General features: G+C 39.4%; 1 protein-coding gene across 2 annotated transcripts in view; it reads right to left on the bottom strand.

Moving 5' to 3' along the window:
- afg2a (AFG2 AAA ATPase homolog A) overlaps nucleotides 1-23,505 on the bottom strand; it is a 385,051-nt gene that overhangs the window by 347,401 nt on the left and 14,145 nt on the right. For both annotated transcript variants that reach the window (XM_073042831.1, XM_073042829.1), the window contains exons 6-9: nucleotides 23,174-23,303; nucleotides 18,370-18,426; nucleotides 11,301-11,424; nucleotides 4,548-4,803 (exon numbers count right to left, since the gene is read on the bottom strand). In XM_073042831.1, coding sequence (XP_072898932.1) covers nucleotides 4,548-4,803; nucleotides 11,301-11,424; nucleotides 18,370-18,426; nucleotides 23,174-23,303 — 567 coding nt within the window. The remainder of the gene's footprint in view (nucleotides 1-4,547; nucleotides 4,804-11,300; nucleotides 11,425-18,369; nucleotides 18,427-23,173; nucleotides 23,304-23,505) is intronic.

The raw sequence follows: 23,505 nt of genomic DNA on the forward strand, positions 1-23,505 counted from the left end.
CTAAATTCCAGTAAGTATAAGCCTAGTCGATCCATATGAAAGTCCTGCCATCCCAGGAATCAATCTGGTGAACCTTCTCTGTACTCCCTCTATGGCAAGAATGTCTTTCCTCAGATTAGGGGACCAAAACTGCACACAATATTCTAGGTGCGTTCTCACCAAGGCCTTGTACAACTGCAGTAGAACCTCCCTGCTCCTGTACTCAAATCCTTTTGCTATGAATGCCAACATACCATTTGCCTTTTTTACCGCCTGCTGTACCTGCATGCCCACCTTCAATGACTGGTGTACAATGAACGATTCATTTACAAGGACTCTTCATCTTACGTTTTTGATATTTATTGCTTATGCATTTATTATTACTTTATCTTTTCTTTTTGTATTTGCACAGTTTGTTCTCCTTTGCACATTAGTTGTTTGTCCGTCCTCTGCAGTCTTTCATTGATTCTATTATGATTCCTGTATCTACTGGGCAGGTCTGCAAGAAAATGAATCTCAGGCTTGTAAATGGTGACATATATGCACTTTAATAATAAATGTACTTTGAACAATTACTATTAAATGGAACTTTTCTACATTAAAGATGAACTCTTGAACACACATCCTACCTTGTCATGCCTCTTGCATCTTATTGTCCACCTGCACTGCAATTCTCTGTAGCTGTCGTAGTATATTCTGCTGCTTTGTTGTTTCTTTTCCCTTTTAGTATCTTAATACACTAATGTCTGAAACCATCCATATGGATTGCATGCAAAACTAAGATTTTCACTCTATCTTGGTACATGTAATACAATTCTAATTCCTTCTACGCTACAGAAAAATAATTTGTTTTCTTTCTTCCCAATTTAGATATGAACCATTAATTCTGATACACTTTACACAAATACTTTCTACTGTCATCGCCATGAACTGGACCCTAACAACTTGCAGTCGTTCCTCAGTCACACTTTAATTTACTTGTGCACAAGGAGAACAGCATGGCCCTGTCATCACTGCTCAAGGTTTGAACAAGAAATGGCAGTTTTATACAGAAATTGACTAGTTGAATACAAATATTGATCCAATAGAAACTTTGCGCACTTCTGAATCCCATCATTTGCATATTTACCAATCATAATACACATTTCACATGTTAATGATCAATTAAATCTATGTGTTAAAGACAAATAATACTTGAGAATTAGTAAAATAAGTATCCAATGGTAAGTGTTGCCCTAAAAATCTTCATCTGCAGCACACTCCTGGATAGATAGATAGATAGATACTTTATTCATCCCCATGGGGAAATTCAACATTTTTTCCAATGTCCCATACACTTGTTGTAGCAAAAACTCATTACATACAATACTTAACTCAGTAATAATATGATATGCATCTAAATCACTAACTCAAAAAGCATTAATAATAGCTTTAAAAAAAAGTTCTTAAGTCCTGGCAGTTGAATTGTAAAGCCTAATGGCATTGGGGAGTATTGACCTCTTCATCCTGTCTGAGGAGCATTGCATCGACAGTAACCTGTCGCTGAAACTGCTTCTCTGTCTCTGGATGGTGCTATGTAGAGGATGTTCAGGGTTTTCCATAATTGACCGTAGCCTACTCAGCGCCCTTCGCTCAGCAAAAAAGTATTCCAGTCACTGAAAAATTTCTGTCTGCTGTTGTAATCCTGTCCAGAATGTAACATACACCACAAAACCTGCAGATTCAACGGTCAACTCTACTTTCCATCCCAGTGGCATATGAGAAAACTGAACTTCAAAGTTTCAAATGAAAATTCCTTTGTTCTTCAATGCAAATACTTGAAGAATTGCTCCTTTCATTGGAAACTGCATGAAACGAAACTCTCTCATTTGATCTGGAAATAACCGAGGACAAAGTACAGAATACTTAACTGCAGTCAGATGGCCTGAACAAACTGCAAACAATGCTGAAATGGTCAAGTCATTTATTGACTATAGTGGCAATGAACACAAAGCAGTGAAACAGAAATTTAAAGGTAAACTTGCTTACAACTACATGAAGCAGCTCATCAAATAAATCCATTTCAACAGAAGCGAAGATCTACCTTTAGTTACATCCTCTGTATAATGCTGCACAACTCCTGCATATGGTCAATGACAATATGTCTAAGCTGAAAACAGAGCGCACTCACTCAAAGTTGGCAATTGTTATGCTACATCCACTCCAGGAAAGATACTACTGCTGAGGTCAATCATTGAACAGCACTCCCAATGATGCCTGAAAGGCAAGCTCAGATCATGAAACATAACTGATTTGAACACATTGTATTGGCAGATGCTTGGGTTAATGACACCAGATCTCTGCCTATCATGAATATCTCACAGTGAGATTAATTCCAATTTGGGGTACAGTATGCTTGACTTTGATGCCCATGGTAGAAGCAGACATTGAATATATCAGTACTATCTAGGACTACGCCCAGCAAGAGGCCTGCTCAAGTAAGGTCAAAGGTGGCACCTCATTTGAAATCCTGCATTCCTGTTAGGGGCAAGTGACATAAAGGATTCACAGTCCATCAAATTCAATAGTCCTCCTTCAGACTACAGCAGGGAAATGCCTTTCAGATTAACTGTTTTTAAAAAGGTACTTGTTATTAAATTCATAGCTTAACATATAAAATCATTACTTCATCTTAATTCATATTTTCTTTGGACTCTAATAACTGCAATACTAACGTTCCCAACATGCTTACTGACAGAACCATTCTTTGACAGATGCCATAGGATGTCCTGTACCTGGCCCTGACACACCTAGAAAACAAGAAATAATACTTCTGTATGTCAGAATGCTGAGTCTGGAGTGTCCCACAGACCTTGGTGAATAAACTTGTACTCCTCAGGCTAAATACACCACAGTCAAGATGCACAACCGCTCCTCCATCCCCATTCTCCTCAGTAGAGGAGTGCCCCAGGGCTATGTGCTAAGTCCACGTATGATTGCATGGCCACACTCAAGTAATTACATTGTCAAGTTTGCCAATGACACAACAGCTGCGGAGCTCATCACCAGTGAGGAGGTAGCAGAGCTCGAGGCCTCAATGTCAACAAAACGAAGGAGATGATTACAAACACAAGAAGATCTGCAAATGCTAGATGTTGGAGATGACTATTGACTTCAGAAGAACTCACATCCCTCTTTACATCAGTGGAACAGCAGTGGAAACTGCAAACAGTTTCAAACTCCTGGAAGTGCACATCTTGCAGAACCTCTCATGGTCTCAAAAAACATTCTACACAATCAGGAAAGCTCACCAAAGCCTCTATTTTCCAAGGAGGCTAAAGACAGCTAGACTATGCAAATCTATACTCATGTCATTTTACAGATGGAGGGGGGGGGGGGGAGAGAGAGGAGAGAGGAGAGAGGAGAGAGGAGAGAGGAGAGAGGAGAGAGGAGAGAGGAGAGAGGAGAGAGGAGAGAGGAGAGAGGAGAGAGGAGAGAGGAGAGAGGAGAGAGGAGAGAGAGAGAGAGAGAGAGAGAGAGAGAGAGAGAGAGAGAGAGAGAGAGAATCCTAGAAAGCTGTATCACTGCATAGAACAAAACACGGCACTATAGAGAACAGGAAAGCTCTACAACGGGTAGCCAAAACTGCCCAGCACATTACTGGCACCGGTCAAGACATATACACAGAAAGGTGCCTGAAAAGGGCCAATAATGTCATCAAGGATCCCACCGACCCTGCTTTTGGATAATTTATTCCATTCCCATCAGGGATGAGGCTATGTAGCATCCGTGGCAGGTCCACCAGACTCAAAAGTAGTTATCTTCCCTAAGCAGTAAGGCTGATCAACACTTCCACCCACTCATTCACCTCTCCAACAACCAATATTTATCATTCTCTGTCAGTCATCGTATCTACAGAAACTCCTGTGCCCTGCATCACTTTATCGACACACAATAAATCTATGTATATAAGCTTTCTTACATGCTTATATTTATGTAATTAATTATTATTGTGTTCTTAATCTTACTGTTTTTTTTGTGCTCCATCAGATCAGGAGTAACAATTATTTCATTCTCCTTTATACTTGTCTACTGGAAACTACATTGAAGAATCTTGAATCTTGAATGTTGAATCTCTCATAAATAACATCCAAGAACAATTAATATCTGTTAAGAATAACCTGGAAATTTTTTGATTACTAATTAAACAGAGAACATAGTTTCTTCAAGCAAAGTAGGATCTCCTTGCAGTAATATCCACAATGCTTATAGCCAGACATAAAAAAGTAATACCAAAGCTAACTGTACAACTCCATTGCTTTCCCAGTAGCGAAATACGTGATTTACATGTATCAGGAACTCAGTTTGCAAAAACCACTTTTCTACCGCCTGTTTCCAACAATGACAGCATTACACAAGAGCTTATAATACATTCTGAGACAACCCATCACATCAATATTTTATGCATTTGCAAAAATCCGTGTATCTTGTTCTATTGTATTTATGAGCTTAAATCCTGGTAACATTACCTCATTTTTACAAGGTGGTACAACAGCAAAACTTAGATTCTCACTTTGCGGCACCATTACCTGCTTCCTTACAGACTGCTACCAGATCTGCACCAACATATCCATGAGCTCCATCTGCAATATGTACCAGCTCCTTCTCAGTCAATGAGATTGGAATATTCTTCAGAGATTTTTTCAAGATATCGAGGCGATCCGCAGCATTTGGAATTCCAATCTCTATTTCTTTGTCAAACCGTCCTGGTCGCCGAAGAGCTGGATCCAAGGCATGGGGTCGATTTGTGGCACCAAGGACCAGGACCTGTCCTTGACTTCCCTCCTAATACAAACAAATAAAATACATTCCATAAATACAACATTCAGAGATAGACACAAAATAAACCTTGACATTTATGAAGCAGCTGTAAAGAAGACAAAACAGTGGCCATATTGCATTAGAGATTTGGTGTGTCACCTAAAGCACTCGAAAACTTCTACAGATATACAATGGAGAGCATTCTGACAGGCTGCATTGTTGTCTGGTATGGGAGGGGTGCACTACTGCACAGGATTGAAAGAAGCTACAGAAAGTTGTAAAATTTGTCAGCTCCATCATAGATACTAGCCTCTGTAGTAACTTAGACATCTTCAAGGAAAGGTGGTGTCCATTATTTCATTTTTCAATCTTTTCTATTGATTTTCAAATAAAGAATATACAAATACAAATCGAAAGAGTTTAACAAGTAGATAATATAAGAGATATATAAACAGCAATATTAAAGACAAAAAGCATATAATATCAAACTCAAATAGGTAATATATTATGCTGTTATATATACAATGGTCAGAGAGAAATTAAACTCCTCATAGAAATCGTAAAAAAAAATTGGAAATTTTATTGATAGAGAAAGAAAAACCCCACCAACGAAACTAAAACAAAAAAGAGAGAAAGAAAAAAAAGAAAGAAAAAGATTGGGCAGTCCAAATGAGGATAAACTTAAAAAAGAAAGAGAGAGAAAAAAAACATATCCTTCCAGTCATCTCCGAACCTTCATGGACAAGGATATTCTCCAAAGAGAATAAAGATAAATAAATAAATAAAGATAAATTAAATCATGTGAAAATATCGAATAAAGGGTTGCCAGACTTGTTCAAAATCAAAAGATGTATCAAATGTCCAGCTTCCAATTTTCTCCAAGCTTAAACATGACATGATGGAGGAGAGCCAATAGAAAACAGTGGGCGAGTTAGATTCTTTCCAGTGTAGCAAAATAGCTCTCCTAGCCAGTAAAGTTGAAAAAGCTATCACATGTTGGGCGGAGGCAGACACTTTGCTTGCTTCCTCTCGGAAAATCTCAAAAATTGCTGTAAGTGGATTAAGTTGAACATCCATATCTATAACTTTAGATAATATTCCAAACACATCCCTCCAAAAATTATTTAAACTTACACATGACCAAAACATATGGGTTAGAGTAGCCACTTCTGCATTACATCTATCACAAATAGGGCATATATTAGGAAAAATATGCACCAATTTATCTTTGGACATATGGGCCCTATGTACTATCTTAAACTGAATTAAAATATGGCGTGCGCAGATAGATGAATTATTAACTAAATAATAAATTTTACTCCATTGGTTATGAGAGTGAATGTTGAAGTTCTACTTCCCAGGAGCGTTGAACCCTATCATTAGGCGATGTGCGAGCATTCATTAACGGTGTCCATTATTAAGGACCCCATCACCCAGAACATGCCCTCTGCTTATTATTACCGTCAGGAAGAAGGTACAGAAACCTAAAGGCACAGACTCAGCAATTCAGGAACAGCTTCTTCCCCTCTCCCATCAATTTCTCAATGGATATTGAACCCATGAACACTACCTCACTTTTTTTAATTGTTTCTGGTTCTGCACTATTTTAAATTTAACTATTTAATGTACATATATAGGCTTACTGTAATTGATTTATTTATTTTTTCTATATATGTCATGCATTGCATTGTACTGCCGACACATGCCAGTGGTATTAAACCTGATTCTGATGCTGATTTAAGTTGTTGGGTGTCAATATTTCGGAGGATATATCTTGATCGGAGATTTGGCATGTCACTAAGGTTTCTCATAAGTTTCTAGAAATGTACAGTGGAGAGCATTCTGACTGGTGGCGTCACAACCTGGTATGAAGCCTCCAATGCACACGATCGCAAAAGTCTGCTGCAGAACGATGTAGATTCAGCCAGTTCCAATCGGTAGGCTCCCCACTATCAAGGACAAATTCAAGAGGACTTGCCTCAAGAAGACGGCATCCATCATTAAGGTTCAAAGTAAATTTATTATCAAAATACACAGTTGTTACCATATATAAACCTAAGATTCATTTTCTTGGGGGCATACTCAATAACTCCATAGAATAACAACCATAATAGAATGAAAGGCCACAACAACTTGGGCATTCGAGCTATGTGCAAAAGACAACAAACTGTGCAAATATGAAAAGAAAGGTATAGTAATTATTAAGAACATGAGATGAAGAGTCTTTGAAAGTGACTCCATAGGTTGTGGGAACATTTCCAAGATGGGGCAAGTGAAGCTGAGTGAAGTTATCCCTTTTGGTTCAAGAATCTGATGGTTGAGGGGTAATATCTGTTCTTGCACCTAGTGGTGTGATTCCTAAGGCTCCTGTACCCTCTTGACGACAGCATCAATAAGAGAGCATGTCCTGGGTGGTGGGGTCCCTGATGATTGGTGTTGCTTTCCTGCGACATCGCTTCATGCAAATGTGCTCAGTTATAGAAAAATTGCAACATTTGGTTTGGTTGGGTCTTTCTGGTAATTTCACAGTGTCATTCATTATAATGTTTAACTCACGGTCAATGCAATCTAGGAGTACAAAGCCAATAGAGGTATGGAAATACCACCTCTGCAAAATCCCTTCCCAATCACTTCTAACTTGGAATGACTCACCATTTCTTCTCTGCTAGAATTACTGTGTTAAAAACCACAGAAATTCATACCCAGTGGAACAGAGGGATGACCTTGTCACAGTTTATGAAGTTCCTCTACTCGTGAGCAATTGAAGTTTGACTTAAAATGTTTGCCTAATCACAATGGGTTATATCATACTATTGTAACTGCATAGAACTGCTAGGAATGCTACATTTCAATTACTTAGAAATGTTTTCTGTAAATTATTCCAAAACTATAATTTTATTCCCAAGGAAGGAAAATAAAATAGCACAACTATTAACAAGGAAAGGTTTTATCTCATCATAAACTAAACACTAATGTTTCTAAACGGAATCCTCTGCAGGGAAAGAAATTATACTGGATCAAATATATTGTAATAGGATTTGACTCATATGTACACGGAAGGGATGTCTCCTGGCATACATATTTGCATATACATACATATATAACTCTCCTAATATCAACCCACCCTCCAATATGTTTATCATTCTCACCCCAACTTAGCAGATAAATATATATTCCTCCAATATATTCCAACCACTCTCACTTGGCAAGCTACGTTACAATCCCTCTGTTCAATAATTTCTTTTGAATGATCTTAGACTGAATTAGGAAGAATGCAATGAAAGAACAGCAGTTACTGGTCATTTTGCCCACAAAGACTTGATAGGCATCACACAGAGACTGTACGTGCCACCTGTGAACAAGATTCTCAACCATTAAGATAAAAGAATCCTCAATCACATAAGCACAGTTCAAACCATGAAGAGGATTTGGATAAAAAGAAATAAAAGTTTGGGAAATAGATCCGGGACTAATAAGAGACAAAACCATCTCAAAATAAATATCTCCAATTAATATTCCTCTGGAGGAAAGAGACTGAGGTCATAATATTGTTCTTCACTTACACTAAACTGAAAAAATTCACCTACTCTGGGATTTACCTGCCTTGCTTCTTTCAACTAACTTGGGTAGAGCTAAGAGGCAAGTACAGCAAGTTCATTGCAGGTGAATGAAATGTCAAATCCATTGATAAGGACAGTGACAGAATCTTCCACACAGGACTGGGGTCTTTCTGACAGCAACTTCTGAATTTCTACACTTGGCTACTCATCCCCATGCTCTGCACCAAATATACCTAAACAAACTTCGATTACCTACTGTTACCATCACATGAGATTCTAAGTCTTCATTTCCAAGATAATCAGCCAAATTATTTTTGTTAAGGACTTTTCCTTCCATGTGCCTTTGCATTACTCACATGACCACAGCTGCCCTATAAACCATAAATGATATCCTCAACATATCTCCCCATTGGTTGCAACCCCCCATACTTTCCCACGGGCAACCATCAACAGGGTTGCCCTAAAATGAGGTTCACTAAGGTCCCCTTTATTCACAACTTCATGTTTCTGAAGTGCAGCATTCAACTACCTTGTAAGCAATGGTGTGCACTGCTCCTTATCAAACAGCTAAAATAGGCCTTACGGCATTCCAATATGGCATCATTGAAACAAAAAAGAAGCAAGAATGGTTTTAAGAGAGTCATTGGGCATGTGTCTCGCAGTGATCACCCATCAGGATTCAATTCCCACCGCTGTCTGTACGTCCTCCCTGTGACAGCGTAGGTTCCCTCCGAGAACTTCGAGTTCCTTCCACACTCCAGGACACACAGTAAGGGTTAGGGTTAATGAGTTGTGAGCATGGTATGCTGGTGTTGAAAGTGTGGGGACACTTGCAGGCTGGCCCTGTACAATTCTCGGACTGTGTTGGTCACTGATGCAAAACAATGCATTTCACTACATATTTTGATATACATGACAAATTAAGTAAATATTTTTATCTTTAAAAGCACAGATTCAAAGAATGCATCCAACTACTGTAGAATATATCACATTGCTTCAGAGCAGGATTATAATATTTGAAACAGCAAAACAAGTGCTAGATGATTATGACAGAGAATGCCCAGATGATTATAATCTCTTGCATTACTAAGTCATTGTTGCCATGCAAATCCAATGATATGTAATCATGGATAACTTGAGAGAGAGGACATAAGCAAGAGAAAAGAGCATTAACTACTAACAAAATCCTTTTTCAGCCATACCATTCCTGGGCACCTCACCAACCTCATCAACTTAAGAACTTTTTAAAAGCTATTATTAATGCTTTTGAGAGGGTGATTTTAGATGCATATCATATTTTTACTGAGTTAAGTATTGTATGTAATTAGTTTTGCTACAATAAGTGTATGGGACATTGGAAAAAATGTTGAATTTCCCCATGGGGATGAATAAAGTATCTATCTACCTATCAAAGGTCACCTCTTTCATAATGTGACAAAATACAACTTAGATAATATACATCTTCAACTGAACTGTTTTAAGCACCAACCGAACTGTCATGAATTAGACCTCTCTGCAGCATCAGCTAGATCATAAACAACCAGGCCTCAATGCTCTGAACCACAGGCTGCTGTTTACTTACGTGCTGTTCAACATGAGGGTTCCCAGTTATACATACATTGTGGCATGAAGAATACCACCTTAACAACAGGATATTTGCAAAGATGAAGGAAAACAGTGTTATTGGACTGATGCTGACTGCTGAGAGGGTGGTCTCAAAGTTTTAATATATCAGAAAGCATAAATAAAAGAAGTGCTCTGTTGGGAGGTTTACACCAGTTTGTCAAAGCCCCCAAAATCAATTCTGTATCATTCACAGACATCGTACACAAGAGAGAAAAGCCAGTCTACGGTACATCCTGTAAGGAGTGCCTATTACAGTGGAAGCATTTGTACAGACTTGGTCAGGGAGGCATCTGGGGAGAGGCAGAGGACACTATGGTGGGAAGGAGGTGTACAGAGGAAAGAGCGGTGAGGGCTAGCACAACTACTTGGAGAAAATTTTGAGAAGAACCTACCTGGAAGAAAAAGCCACATACATGCCTCACCTGCTGTGTAAAATATTATGCATAGCATTAGGACGAGTGCTCACACTATCTGCCATTACTGGATGTGACCACTAGCCTCAGTGCCTATGTACAACATTCTCTGAAGAGTTTTTCACGAGTTTTTCACAAGTTTTGGATGCACCAAATCGAAGTCAGAACTGACTAACAAGTAGAGAGAAGGGATAGCTGCCATTTGACTTTGAGCTTCTACTTGGGAACCTTGAGTAGGTCAATTCTTACTACACAAGGTATTTTACTCAGTTTACATGCAGACTGAAAGGGAGGTGGGAAAAGAAATAAAATAACTAAGCATTCTTTCAGAAAAGTAAAAATTATTCAACCATAGCAACCGTTGAGAAATATTTGAAAAGAGAAATATGAAACTAGTGACAATTGCTTGCAATAAAAAGGCAAGCTAAATTCTCAGTAGTAAATAGAATTTCACAAATGCTTATGAAAGGAATAGTAGGAATAAAAAATGAGTTAGGAAGACATTAAATACTAGCAGAGAACTAGACAGACAGACAGACATACTTTATTGATCCCGAGGGGAAATTGGGTTTCGTTACAGCCGCACCAACCAAGAATAGTGTAGGAATATAGCAATATAAAACCATAAATAATTAAATAATAATAATAAGTCAATTATGCCAAGTGGAAATAAGTCCAGGACCAGCCTATTGGCTCAGGGTGTCTGACACTCTGAGGGAGGAGTTGTAAAGTTTGATGGCCACAAGCAGGAATGACTTCCTATGACGCTCAGTGTTACATCTCGGTGGAATGAGTCTCTGGCTGAATGTACTCCTGTGCCTAACCAGTACATTATGGAGTTGCAATACAATCTCTTCCTTTCCCATGTGATCACAACTCACCTTGCTGAATAATTGTTTAACTAGTACCACTCTTTACTCACCGAGCCAATACCGTCCATTAGAGTGAGTAGCGATGCTACAACTCGCTTCTCAACTTCATGCTGAGCTCCCTCCCGCTTCGGGCATATGGCATCAAGTTCATCTATAAATATCAGTGATGGTTGACTGGAAAAGAGACATAAGCTATTAAATGCATTCTTTCCAAGACATTATGGCATACTCAATCCAAAGAAATGAATATTTTTTTCACTAACGTTAATTTGGAAATACAGGGGTTGTTTTTTTCAAGAAGAATTCTGCAAGAATGAAGCAGCAAATTTTTCATTTCATTTGGTTCACTTGATAGCAAACACACCTCTGATGAGAAAATCTGTCAATTCAAGGCCAAGATTTAAATGTGATCTTGGCTATGGTAATAAAATACTTTCAAATAAAAACTGCTTATTAATTATTAAACAACCTCTAACTTGAGAAATGAAAAAAATATTCTCTCCTACACTTGTCACCAAACAACACAGTCCACCAGTCCAGCCCCAGAAATTACATCGTAAAAGGTAGGGTAGGCTACTGGTAATGTTCCAACCTGGTAATCGGAGGCTTAGACTAAATAATTCAAAGACAGTCATAAAGCCCACCTCTCTAGCTGGACCAGCCAGAAATACTTGTATAAAACAGTAAATAAAAGTGTAGTGGCTACCTGAAAACAAACCAAAACTACTGAGAGACTGAGTGAGGTAATAAACACTGGATGATGTGCTTCTAAATAATTGAGTTCCAAGTCAACAAAGCATGTTTGACCCTTTATTACAAAACCAGCAAAGATAAAGTGTCTTATATAGCGATAAAAACTAATGAACTAATGTAATTAGTGCAGTAGAATTAGTAATCTTTGCAAAGCAAGCGAAATAATGAAATAAGCAGACAACAAAAAATATTTAACCATATCTTTCTCTAAAACTAAACAAATAGCACAGAGGGTGAATATGTGACTATACTCATTTGCTTCTACCACACTCCAATCCACGTGACAAGTTACAGGTAACCCATAATAAAAACACACAACACAAAATACAATACAGACAGAAAATAGATACATGGCTCTTACATCCCACTCCTTAATTATTACAACTACATACTATAAAAATAAGAGACATGAAATTTTCAAGGATAAACATCTTAACATTTATGCAAATGTCCTCTTTCTTCTTTCTTCTCAAGGTCATGTAACAGTCATCTAGGCCAGAGGTTACCAGCACTTAGCCCAGTTCAGAGTGATCTTTACCGCCACTCTCTGTCAAGTCAGTAAGTCAAGTCAAAGTAAGTGAAGCTTCTAGAGTTGTAGCTCCTCAAACCTCCGCCCGTGTAAGACAGATTCTGGTTATAAGTCTGTCCAGTCAGCTGACCTTGGTCTGGATGCACACCTGCTGCACAAATCCTCTTCTATCTGGAAAGACGTGAATGACTCCTCCCATGATCCAAGCGTTACAAGGGGCTGTGTTGTCAACTATGAGCACCATGTGTCCTGGGAGGAAATTGTGCTTTAAACCTGACTATTTCTGATGTTCCTGTAACTGTGTTAAGTATTCCTTTCCAAAACAAGTTTGATATGTATTGTATCTGCTTCCACCTATGACAACCATAAATATCTTCCTTTTGGGACTCTCTTGGTGGTAAGGATGGTCAGATCTTCAGAAGCAACAGATGGTTGGGTATTAGTTCTTCCAAATAACTGGGATCAGAGGATGCCTTAGTAATTGGATGAACATTGATAACAGCCTCTACTTCAAAAAGAACTGTGTGGAAATCCTTTTGTCAAGATTCTGTACGTTCATAGTGGACCTTCAAAAGACCTGATCAATCTCTCCAATGTTCCTCCATGATATGAAACAGCCAAGGGGTTAGAAATCTACTTAATTCCTTTCCGAAGAAGGACATCACTGATCTGTGAATAGTCCTATTTCTCAATGTCTTCTTTTAATTCACATTCAGCTCCAACAAAGTTTGTTGCAATATCAGAGCAAAGTTCACGAACCTGTCCTCGTCTTGCTATAAAGCATCAAAGTCTATTAACAAAGGATTATGTGTCCAAAGCAGATGTGAATAGCTCATATATCTAGTCTGGTAAATATCACCCCATACCCCTTCATTGTACTCCTTCTGCTCTTCACCTCAACAGGTACAAAGAAAACCACTCCTACACATGTAAACAGAGGTTCACCTGAAGAGACCTTGTCCAAATCCAAATCTTTTACACCTTTTGGTCTTTGCTCCTCTGGTATCATACTATGCAAACTATGTCTGTCGCTTATCCACCTTGTGAGTCGAAAGCCAAATTTATCACAAATGGATACAAGATTGTGATAGAGAGACACCATTTCTTCCTCAGAGGACACTGACACAAGGCAGTCATCAACATAGAAGCAATGCAAAACCTTATCCATTGTCTTGCAGCCGAACTGGTCTTCATTTGTCTTCTGGGTTTTTCCTAAGGGCAAAGGCGGCACAGTTCAGTGACGAAGTTGCTCCAAAGACATGTACCACCATTTTAAAGTCAAACCTTGGCTGAGGAAACCATCAGGCCACCAGAGAAACCTCAGCAGATCTGATATTCCGCTGCTACTCCGACCTGATGAAATATTGATCAATATTTGCCATGATCACCACTGGTTCCTTTCTGAGTCTGGTTATGACTCCAATTGGTGAGCTAGTAAGATCTGGTCCCTGTAAGAGCTGAGCATTGAGTGATGTTCCCTGAAAAGTCATTACACAGTCAAACACAACATTAGGATTCTCTTTTCTGGGGTGGTAAACACCACGATGTGGAATATACCAGGCTTTCCCATCACTGCATTCCACTCTTTTGGCATAACCTTTGGAGATGACATCCTTCGTGAAAGTTGTGTAGTCAGTGTGAAATGACAAATCTCTTAAACCTCCACCATAGATTTAGAGCACACTGTTCTGCAACCTTCCTGTAATTTGGCATGTTAACTTCCTTCTTTCTCAAAAGTAAACCTATCCGGTAGTGGCTATCCAACAGTTTTGCAGAATTTGCAACCAGCCTCAATGAATTTATGGTCTTCTCTTGACATACCAGTTTGTTCATCCTGACTCCATTCAAGGAATGGCAAAGATCATCTAAGATCAAAACTGAGATCCCATTAATCTCATCCATCATCATCGTCTCCTTTCAGTGATCCATTCACAGTCCAACCCAGCACTGCTCTGATTCCAAGAGTCCATCATTAACACTGCATATCATTTGCAAAAGCTCCGATGCTTAAGACACATTTGTCCCAATCAGCAACACGATTTCAGTCTCTGTAAAATGGACATATTTCAGGTGAGGCCATCCATGGAGATCGCTTTGCCGTGGAATGTTCCCTCTGTGGATAGGCATACTTTCTTGTGTTAGGTAGTTCATAATAATTTTAACTATCTAAGCCAGCTACTTCTAATATTGTAGCTACTCACGACTTTCTCTTGATCCATGACACAGAACACTGCTGTACTCCCTTGATCTAGGAAAGCACAAGTAACCACTGTCTTGTTACATTTCTTAGTCTTCACATACTAGAGTTAAGAAATCGCCAGCCATTCGATACCAGGGAACTACTCTCTGCTGTGTCTGATTCTTTCACGGCTTGTTTTGATACAGCACCCTTTTCATTAGAATGAATACAAAGTATGCCGGGATGCTTAAAACCACATACCTTGCATGAAAGATGTTTCTTGCAATCTTTGCTGATATGTCCTGTACACAAACAGGCAGAGCAGACACCATTTTCCTTTAGAAAGGTAACCTTCTCAATACAAGCCCTTTCTTCAGCTGAGGACACAAATCTAATATGTGTTCTTCACAGAACAGAAAAAAAAACTTTTGGCTGACAAGACCATTTCTCTTCCATTGGTTCCAGTTTCAATTTTAGCTTTACTTCTCACAGTAGTCATAATAGTGGCAAAGCTGCTTCTTATAACCTTAAAATGAAGTTGTGACTTAGCTTTAGTCACACCTTTGCAAATTGCCAGTGATGGAGTATCCTGTATACTTCCAAACACCAGGTCTGTAGCAATCTTTAATTGTCTTTCAACAAAATCAGCAATGCCAGTGAAGCTAGTCTTACAGTTCTGCCTTTCTAATACAGGTCCACAATCCCTTATCCGAAATTCTGAAATCCAAAACGTTCCGAAAACCAAAGTTTTTCTCGCCAACAGCTGACAACACTCAGGTGTGACATGGCAGCACTAACAGAGGCTGCCAGACGTCAGTTGTGGCTCAGCGCTCGTACTGGTTACACGAGCATTTGCTGTTCACTGATATTTTGTGTTCACTGTTGACTTTGTGTTTAATTTCACTGTGAAAATGTCAAAAAGAGCTGCAGATACTCCTATGGGTAACAATGAGAAAAAGAGAAGGAAGCATCTATCATTATCAATAACGTAGAAAGTGGAGTTATTGCAGAAGCTTGATCGTGGTGTGTCTGTGTGGCGTCTTACTGAAGAATATGGTGTCAGAACTACCACTGTATATGATTTAAAGAAACAGAAAGGCAAGTTACTGAAGTTTTATAGTGACAGTGACGTCCTTCACAATATATATTGTGAAGCTAGTTGTGCCTTTCTTTAAGTTCAGACTACTGCTCTCCATTTATCGCTAAACATATAAAGCAGTTTATTTACAACAATCAACATATTGGCAGGCATGTCCATCTCACGCATGTACTGCACTTCTTCCATGGCATTGCAAAAGCCTCTAAGAAAAAGACTGTAGTCTTGGAAGAGCTTTCACGTCTTCAGATTTGATATGTACCCAAGAAAGAGCCTTTTGCATGTAGGGAGATGCAATTGTCTGTTCATTACCAAAATATTCCTGTCGCAAAACCTTGGCTTTGACATCTTTTCCTAGGGTCAACATGCTAGCAACTTCTGACAAGTTCTCTAGAGAGACCTCTGGTGTACTTTTCAAGGAAATAGAGGTCGTCACTATGACTTTCAGTCTTGCCTTCAACACTATTTTCAAAGGCCTTCATGAATGCATATTACTACAATCGATTGCAATCGGAGATTTGAATCACTCTTTTAGGCAAAGATGAAATGCATTGTTGCACCAATTAGGCTATTATTTCAATTTGCTTCCTCATAATATCAATAATACTGTTTTAAACTCGATCGTCTGAAACAAGAGTGTTTCCATGCTGCAAATCAATGTCCATGTAAGCTCTCTGAGCTGTTGGATATAACATTGGTTCAGTCTCTCATTACAGCAGGCTGAGAGTAAACACCCTGAACTATCTCTTGGGAGTCTTGTTCATGTTTCACAGACACTTGGAGAACAAATGAATCCACACTGATATTAAGTGTTTATTTGTTTTTCTTTGTGCCTTTTCAACATAGAAACTCACAACATAGGACTGTCCTGAGTTAGCACTCGCCACACTTGAAGCCCTTAGCACTTTAACCGTGGCCACATGTGCAGCAATTTCTTCCTCCAACTTAAGCTATTTCTTCCTTTTCTGCAACTGCTCTTTCCTTCTCCATAGCTCTGTAGCTAATCATTCCTCTTACTCTTCCAGTGCATGTTTATTCTTGGGAAATAATGAAATCAGTATTTGATGTTGCTTAGCAACAGCTTCGCAGAGATTAGTCAAATTTTCAAGATGAGACTAAGCAATTTTCCTTATTTTTCATAAGATCCTTAATTGATGGTATTAAACCTTTGATTTTGTTCACATTTATTTTATATTCCTTTTGAAGACTTTCAGTTCTACCCACCAAAGCTTTGGCAGTAAATTTCTCTTCTGCCAGCACCGACCAATTTCAGGGTCGCTGACATCAGTGTTTGATTCAAATGTCGGCAACCGGAACAATATTTCAGCACTTCAATAAAAAAAAAGGACAAACCCCAAGGCAAACACCACATGATCGAACAACAATCCCCAATGGACTGGCAGCGCTGACCATTCAACTGTGTTCACCAGACACACAGAACGAATCAACAAAAGCTCCCAGATAATCCTACTCCAAGCTGCTCCTGTTGCCAGCTTCGCAGCGCTGTGATTCCAATTTTGCCAACAGGTCTGAGGCAATCCTTTGTCACAAACTGAGGTTCGTTAGGTATAACTATTTATTGTTGACAAAATGTAGCAGTTACTTCTAAAACAAGCCAGAACTGCTACATTTTGTCAATAAAAATTAGTTGTACCAAACGATCACCAGTTTACAGCAAAGGATTGCTCCAGATCCATTGGCAAAATTGTAATTATAATACTGAGAAGCCAGCAGAAGTAGCAGATGCTGTTAAAAAGGAATACAGTTCTTAGCGGTGAAAGTAAAAGAGGATGAAAGAGTATAAGAGATAGTAACTAATTGTTTCACACCGGATTCAAAAGCAGGTTTATTGTTACTGACATATGTTGTGAAATTTGCTGTTTTGTGGCAGCTGTACAGTGCAAAACATAAAATATACTTTAAATTAGATGAAAAATATACAGAAAAAATAAAAAAGCAGTTCAAAACGAAGTGAGGTAGTTCACTGTTCAGAAATCTGATAGAGGAGGGGAAGAAGTTGCTCCTAAAATGTTGAGTGTGTGTCATTAGGTGCTTGTACTGCTCTCTGATGGTAGCAATGAGAAGAAGGCATGTCCTGGGTGGTGGGATCCTCAATGATGGCCAACACAGCCCAGTTTCACTTCAGAGATGAAGGGGAAAGTGAGAATGCAGGGAAAGAGAATAAATAAATAATAAACAAGGAACTCAGCAAGGGAAAATGCAGTATCAGGCATAACAAATTACTTAAGCAAAAGGAAACAACAAGGATAAACTGGTATAATAGGAATACTCGTTATGCCATTTTAGAAAACGACAATGCAGCTTTGGGACATAAACCTACATTGACCAGGATGATGCAAGAAACAGGAAATTACAAGCAAAGATATAAGATATCAGGACCATGAAATGAAATTTGCCTGTTTTCTGTCACAGAGGGAAAAAGAAAAGAAAATTGTGATTAGTTTTGGATTTCAGAAAAAAGGAGTAAACAAAGTCACAATGTGCCCATGGTTCTATTAAAGTCCCTTGCTAAACACAGCAACTTTAATTTCTTTTAATTACCATTGAGTGGCTTCTGCAAAGATCTCTCTCAGCCTTGCTTCACTTTCTCCATAGTACCTGAAAAACAGGAAGGCAGGTACCTGAGCATTGGGAAATTAAAACAGCAATAAATCATTAAATTACAACCCAGTCTTGGAGAAATTAACCAACATTACAGAAACTTTTGGGATAGCACACAGGTCACCTGCATTTGCCTGCGACATCCAAACTAAATGTAGATCCTTCATTTCCAGATCCACCAGTGTGAATCTGTGCGCTAACATCAACCCAATCCAAAGCAACGAGGCACGTATTGTCAGGATCTTACATCATAAAACATTGTCGAGTGAACAGGCTAGAACACGACTATTCTGACAATTGCTGAAATCATATTTCATGACTTAGATAGCAGTCACATATATCAAACAGAAAACCAGACTGTAATATTGAATATTAATTTTTAAAAGCAGTATTAATGTTTTAAATTGAAATTTGTAAAAATAATTTATTAAAATCAATTATTTCAAAAAAAGCAAATTATCTTTACATCTCAAATCCATTCCATGTATTCAGATCTATAAAACACATATTCAGCATACAGTCTTATCTGCCTCTGGACTCCGTAACATAACCAACAGCAGAGGACAAAACAAAAATCAGTGGCGAAGAGCAGCCAGCACATTTGGAACTTGTATTTTTGCAGCAACCCCAAACTTCACAGCATGTATTCTTGACATTATTCAGAGCTCTCCACATAACGTGTTAACATTTAACATCTTCTCCACATGTTTTTCCAGCAGCCCAATCAAATCATGAGCGAGAGAGGAGGAGACTCACAGGACGAGAAGAGAGATTTAAAAAGGAGTGTTCGCAGGCTTTTGGTGTTGTCCTATGCTCCAATGGAATCGCAATTTATCAGAAAGAACAAATAAGAATAAGGCAGGGACAAAGCAGAGGGATCATTGTTGGAGTGGGCCAGTGTTAGTGTGGGGTGGCTTTAACTTATCAGGCTTGGGCGAGGTGAGTAGCTTCTTCATTCTTTATTCTTCGTCTGTTAGTACATTGTTGGAGCAGTGAGAATGGTTCCACGTGTTGTGTTCTTTGTGTGAGATGTGGGAATTCTGAGAGACCTCCCAGATAACCACACCTGCACCAGGTGCACCGAGCTGCAATTCCTCAAAGATCGTATTAATGAAATGGAGCTGCAGCTTGAGGACCTTCAGCTCATACAGAAAACTGCGGTGGTGAGACAGGGACGTAGTTGCAGGAGGCAGCTGCCTGTGTGACTGTCAGAAGAGGGAAAGGAAATGAGCAGCCAGTATAGAGTACCCCTGTTGCAGTACGCCTCAATAATAAGTATACTGTTTTAGATACTGCTGGGGGGAGGGGACCTACTGGGAAAGCCACAGCCACCGGGTCTCTGGTACTGAGTCTGGCACAATGGCTCAGAAGGGAAGAGTGGAGAAGAGGACTACACTAGTAATAGGGGATTTCATAGTTCGAGTAGACCCAATATTTTGTGGACATGACAGAGACACCTGGATAATATGTTGCTTCCCAGGAGCCAGGATCAGAAAGGGCTCAGATTGGGTCCTAAAAGGGGAGGGTTAGCGGACAGAAGTCTTGATATATATTGGCACCAATCTCATAGGTAGGAAAAGGGAGCAGGTCCTAAAGAGAGAATTTAGAGAGCAAGGGAGAAAGCTGAAAATCAGGACCTCCCTGGTAGTAATCTCTGGATTGCAGCTTGTGCCATGCACCACAGAAGGATGATTTGGCAGGTGAATACATGGCTGAGGAACTGATGCAGGGGGCAGGTTTCAGATTTCTATATCATTAGGATCTCTTCTGAGGAAGGTATGATCTGTATCAAAGGGATGGGTTACACCTGAACCCGAGGGGGACCAATATCCTTACGGCAGATTTGCCAGAACTGTTGGTGGGGTGTGGGGTTTGAACTAATTTGGCAGTAGGATAGGAACCAAAATGACAGGGCTGAGGATGGGACAGTTGGTATACAGTCAGAGGTAGTGTGTAGTGAGATTGACAGGAAGGACAGGCAGATGTAGCGCGATATTAATACGCAGCAGCCTCTCCGGACTCTGGATTGGGGATTGCCAAACGTTATGTGGATTTTCTGGTGTAGTCTGTTTTGTCATGTGTTTTTGTGATATCAATCTGGAGGAACGTTGTCTCATTTTTTAACTGCATTGCATTTGTGGTTTTTAAATGACAATAAACTGAATCTGAATCTGAATTATAGAGCAAAATTGCAGACAGTGGGAAGAGTTGAAGTGTAACAGGAGGACAAAATTGAAAAGGATGATAAATATATCACCAGAGAGTGGCTTCTTTGAGTTTATCTGCAAAACAGCTTTAATTTCTTCTCTTTAATGTCTCTTGTTTCCTTTTCAAGGTGGATGGGGTTCTGTTAGAGTCCATGATATACAGTTGCACTCAAACTGCAGGTTCTTCACGGCAGTGGTTCCCACTCCTGGAGCTAACTGACCAGCTGTTTTTCAATATCTCAAGGATGCGGCCTGGAAGACGCAAGCCTTTGGAGTGAGGCTGAGTGGCCCTCTGGATGGGCCAATTCCATGCTGGTGTCGCCAACTGAGGCATCGCCAGAGAAGCAAAACATCACAAACAACGGATTGGCAGTCAGAGCCCACTATACTTGGGCAATTGCTCTTGCTCCTTCTCTCGATGGTTTGCTGCCAATTCTCAAGTCAGAGAAACTCAGGAGAAAAACATTGTGGCACACAGTATCATTGTAACAGTGACTGTTTTGTTGGTCTCCCTTCTCGCTGTTCATTGTTAGTGAGAAAGAGAGCCTGTGGCATGTCAAATTGTCAGGTGAACAATACTTTTTGTTAGACTGCAGATCATGGTCTATCTGGGGGCTTTGCTATTGCTTGCTTGGTGGGTGGTGGAGCACTGATGGTTTCTGCTGGAATAAGTGGGGAAGGGTTGATGGTTTGGGGCTGCGTGTGCTTGGGAAGGGGAGAGGGGGCTTTGGGGTTTGAACATTTTCAGTCATTCATTATTTGGGGTACTCTTCTGTTTTTGTGGATCGCTTCTTTTTACATTGTATGTCAATGATTTGGATGATGGAATCAATGGCTTTGTGACACAGTTGCAGACAATATGAAGATAGAGAACTGTGCAAAAGTCTTAGGCACATATATAAAGCTAGGTTGCTTAAGACTTGGGGCACAGTACTGGATTTGCCAAGGTGGAGCAGAGGGTGAGTTGGTAAATTTGGCAGGAGCAAAGGATGGCGAAGGTGGAGCAATGTAGGAGGGGTGTGGTACAGGTGGCAGAGAAGTGCCAGGGGCAGGGGGTGGCACTGGTGCAGACACACCCAGCCCTGAGACACCAGTCAAGGTCATTTGATTCTAAACAATTGATCATTGTAGAATGTCTCTCTGGTACTTCCTCTCTCCTTTCCCCTTTTTCTCAACCATGATTCTCCTCTCCCTGCCCTCTTCCCACTCTCAATCCACAACAGAGACCCATATCAGAATCAGGTTTATCATCACTCACATGGCATGAAATGTGTTTTTGTGGCAGCACAGTACTGTGGTAATTTTATCTACTGCACTATAGGCTAACCCTATGAGGAACAATTGATGGTCTGGGCCTGTACTCACTGGAATATAGAAGAATGAGGGGGGGGTGGGATGTCATTGAAATTTATCGAATGTTTAAAGGCCTAGATAGAGCGATTGTGGAGAAGATGTTTCCTATAGCGGGGCAGTCCAGGACCAGAGGGCACAACCTCAGAATAGAGGGATGTCCATTTAGAACAGAGAGGACGACAAATTTCTTTAGCCAGAGGGTGTTGAATCTGTAGAAATTTGTTGCCACAGGAGGCATGCTCATTGGGTATATTTAAGGTAGAGGGTGATAGGTTTTTAATTAGTCAGGGTGTGAAAGTTTACTGGGAGAAGGCAGGAGAATGGGGTTGGGAGGGAAATGGATCAGTCATTATCAAATGGCAGAACAGACTCGATGGGCCAAATGGACTAATTCTGCTCCTATCTTATGGCCTTATAACATCTAGCGATCCATAGAATTATGGTTCATAATTACTACATCAATACTAACAATAATCTTGTAACAATAGATATTACATACATAAGCAAGAATAATTTATAGTTCTGAACAGAAAGAAAATTTCAGAATAAAAAAAGAATAAAACAGGTTGAAACTCTAGTTCAGTATTTTATGGACTTATTTTGAATCTATGCTGTAAATCTATTCCAGTTAATTTATTCTAAGATCTAAATATGTTCTAAAATTAACCAAAATCTGTACTAATCTGTAGCTTATTAACCTACCAGTACAAATACTGCAAACTTAGCCATTTCTGCATTCAAGAAACTTTGAGTTACGGTGGTTTTCAGAACCCAGGTGACCTGGGCTACGTTGACACTTAAGTAGATCAGTTCTCCTTTGCAGAAGAAGGTGATACAGGGAATTTCTGTGGTCCAACACCAGTCTGGTCCTAAGAGTGCTCTACTAGGACTGCAACCTGTGTCTGGTTTTACAGTAATGTCAGAGGGATCTTCCCCAATTTTCCCTACTTTTTCCTCCCAATATTAGGTTTCTGTATTTCCAAGAGATTTTATATACGAAATAATGCTTCTTCTAAGGTGCTTCGCAAATATGACATTGCCCCAATATTGAAAAATCATTATCATATACAAAGCATTCAAATACCAGATCATTTCCACATTGACTATCTTATTTTCCTCCTGAATAGTAACTTAAAAAAGATGGCATACTCACTGGGATCACACTGCACAATCATTTCACTTACTTGCTTATAATTTCAGGGCCATTGATGACAATGATGTGAGCTCCAACTTCATTAGCTACAGCTCTAGCAATCAAGGTTTTCCCAGTACCAGGAGGACCAAACAGTAAAATTCCTCTTGGAGGTGTAATTCCTAAATCACAACACAATTAAAGATGGTCAGCAAATTAATAGTGTTACGTAGCAGCTGTACTGAACTGAACATGCTTTCCATTTTTAAAAGGAAGGACTTCATTATTTCAAAGTGTATCTAGTTAGGAAATATTGAGAACATAGGACTCAGTATAACATTAAAAGAACTCACTATGACACTAAACTTGAAACCAGATCTTTCA

This window comes from Hemitrygon akajei, chromosome 4 (assembly GCF_048418815.1).
Source record: "Hemitrygon akajei chromosome 4, sHemAka1.3, whole genome shotgun sequence".
NCBI classification, from domain to species: Eukaryota; Metazoa; Chordata; class Chondrichthyes; order Myliobatiformes; family Dasyatidae; genus Hemitrygon; species Hemitrygon akajei.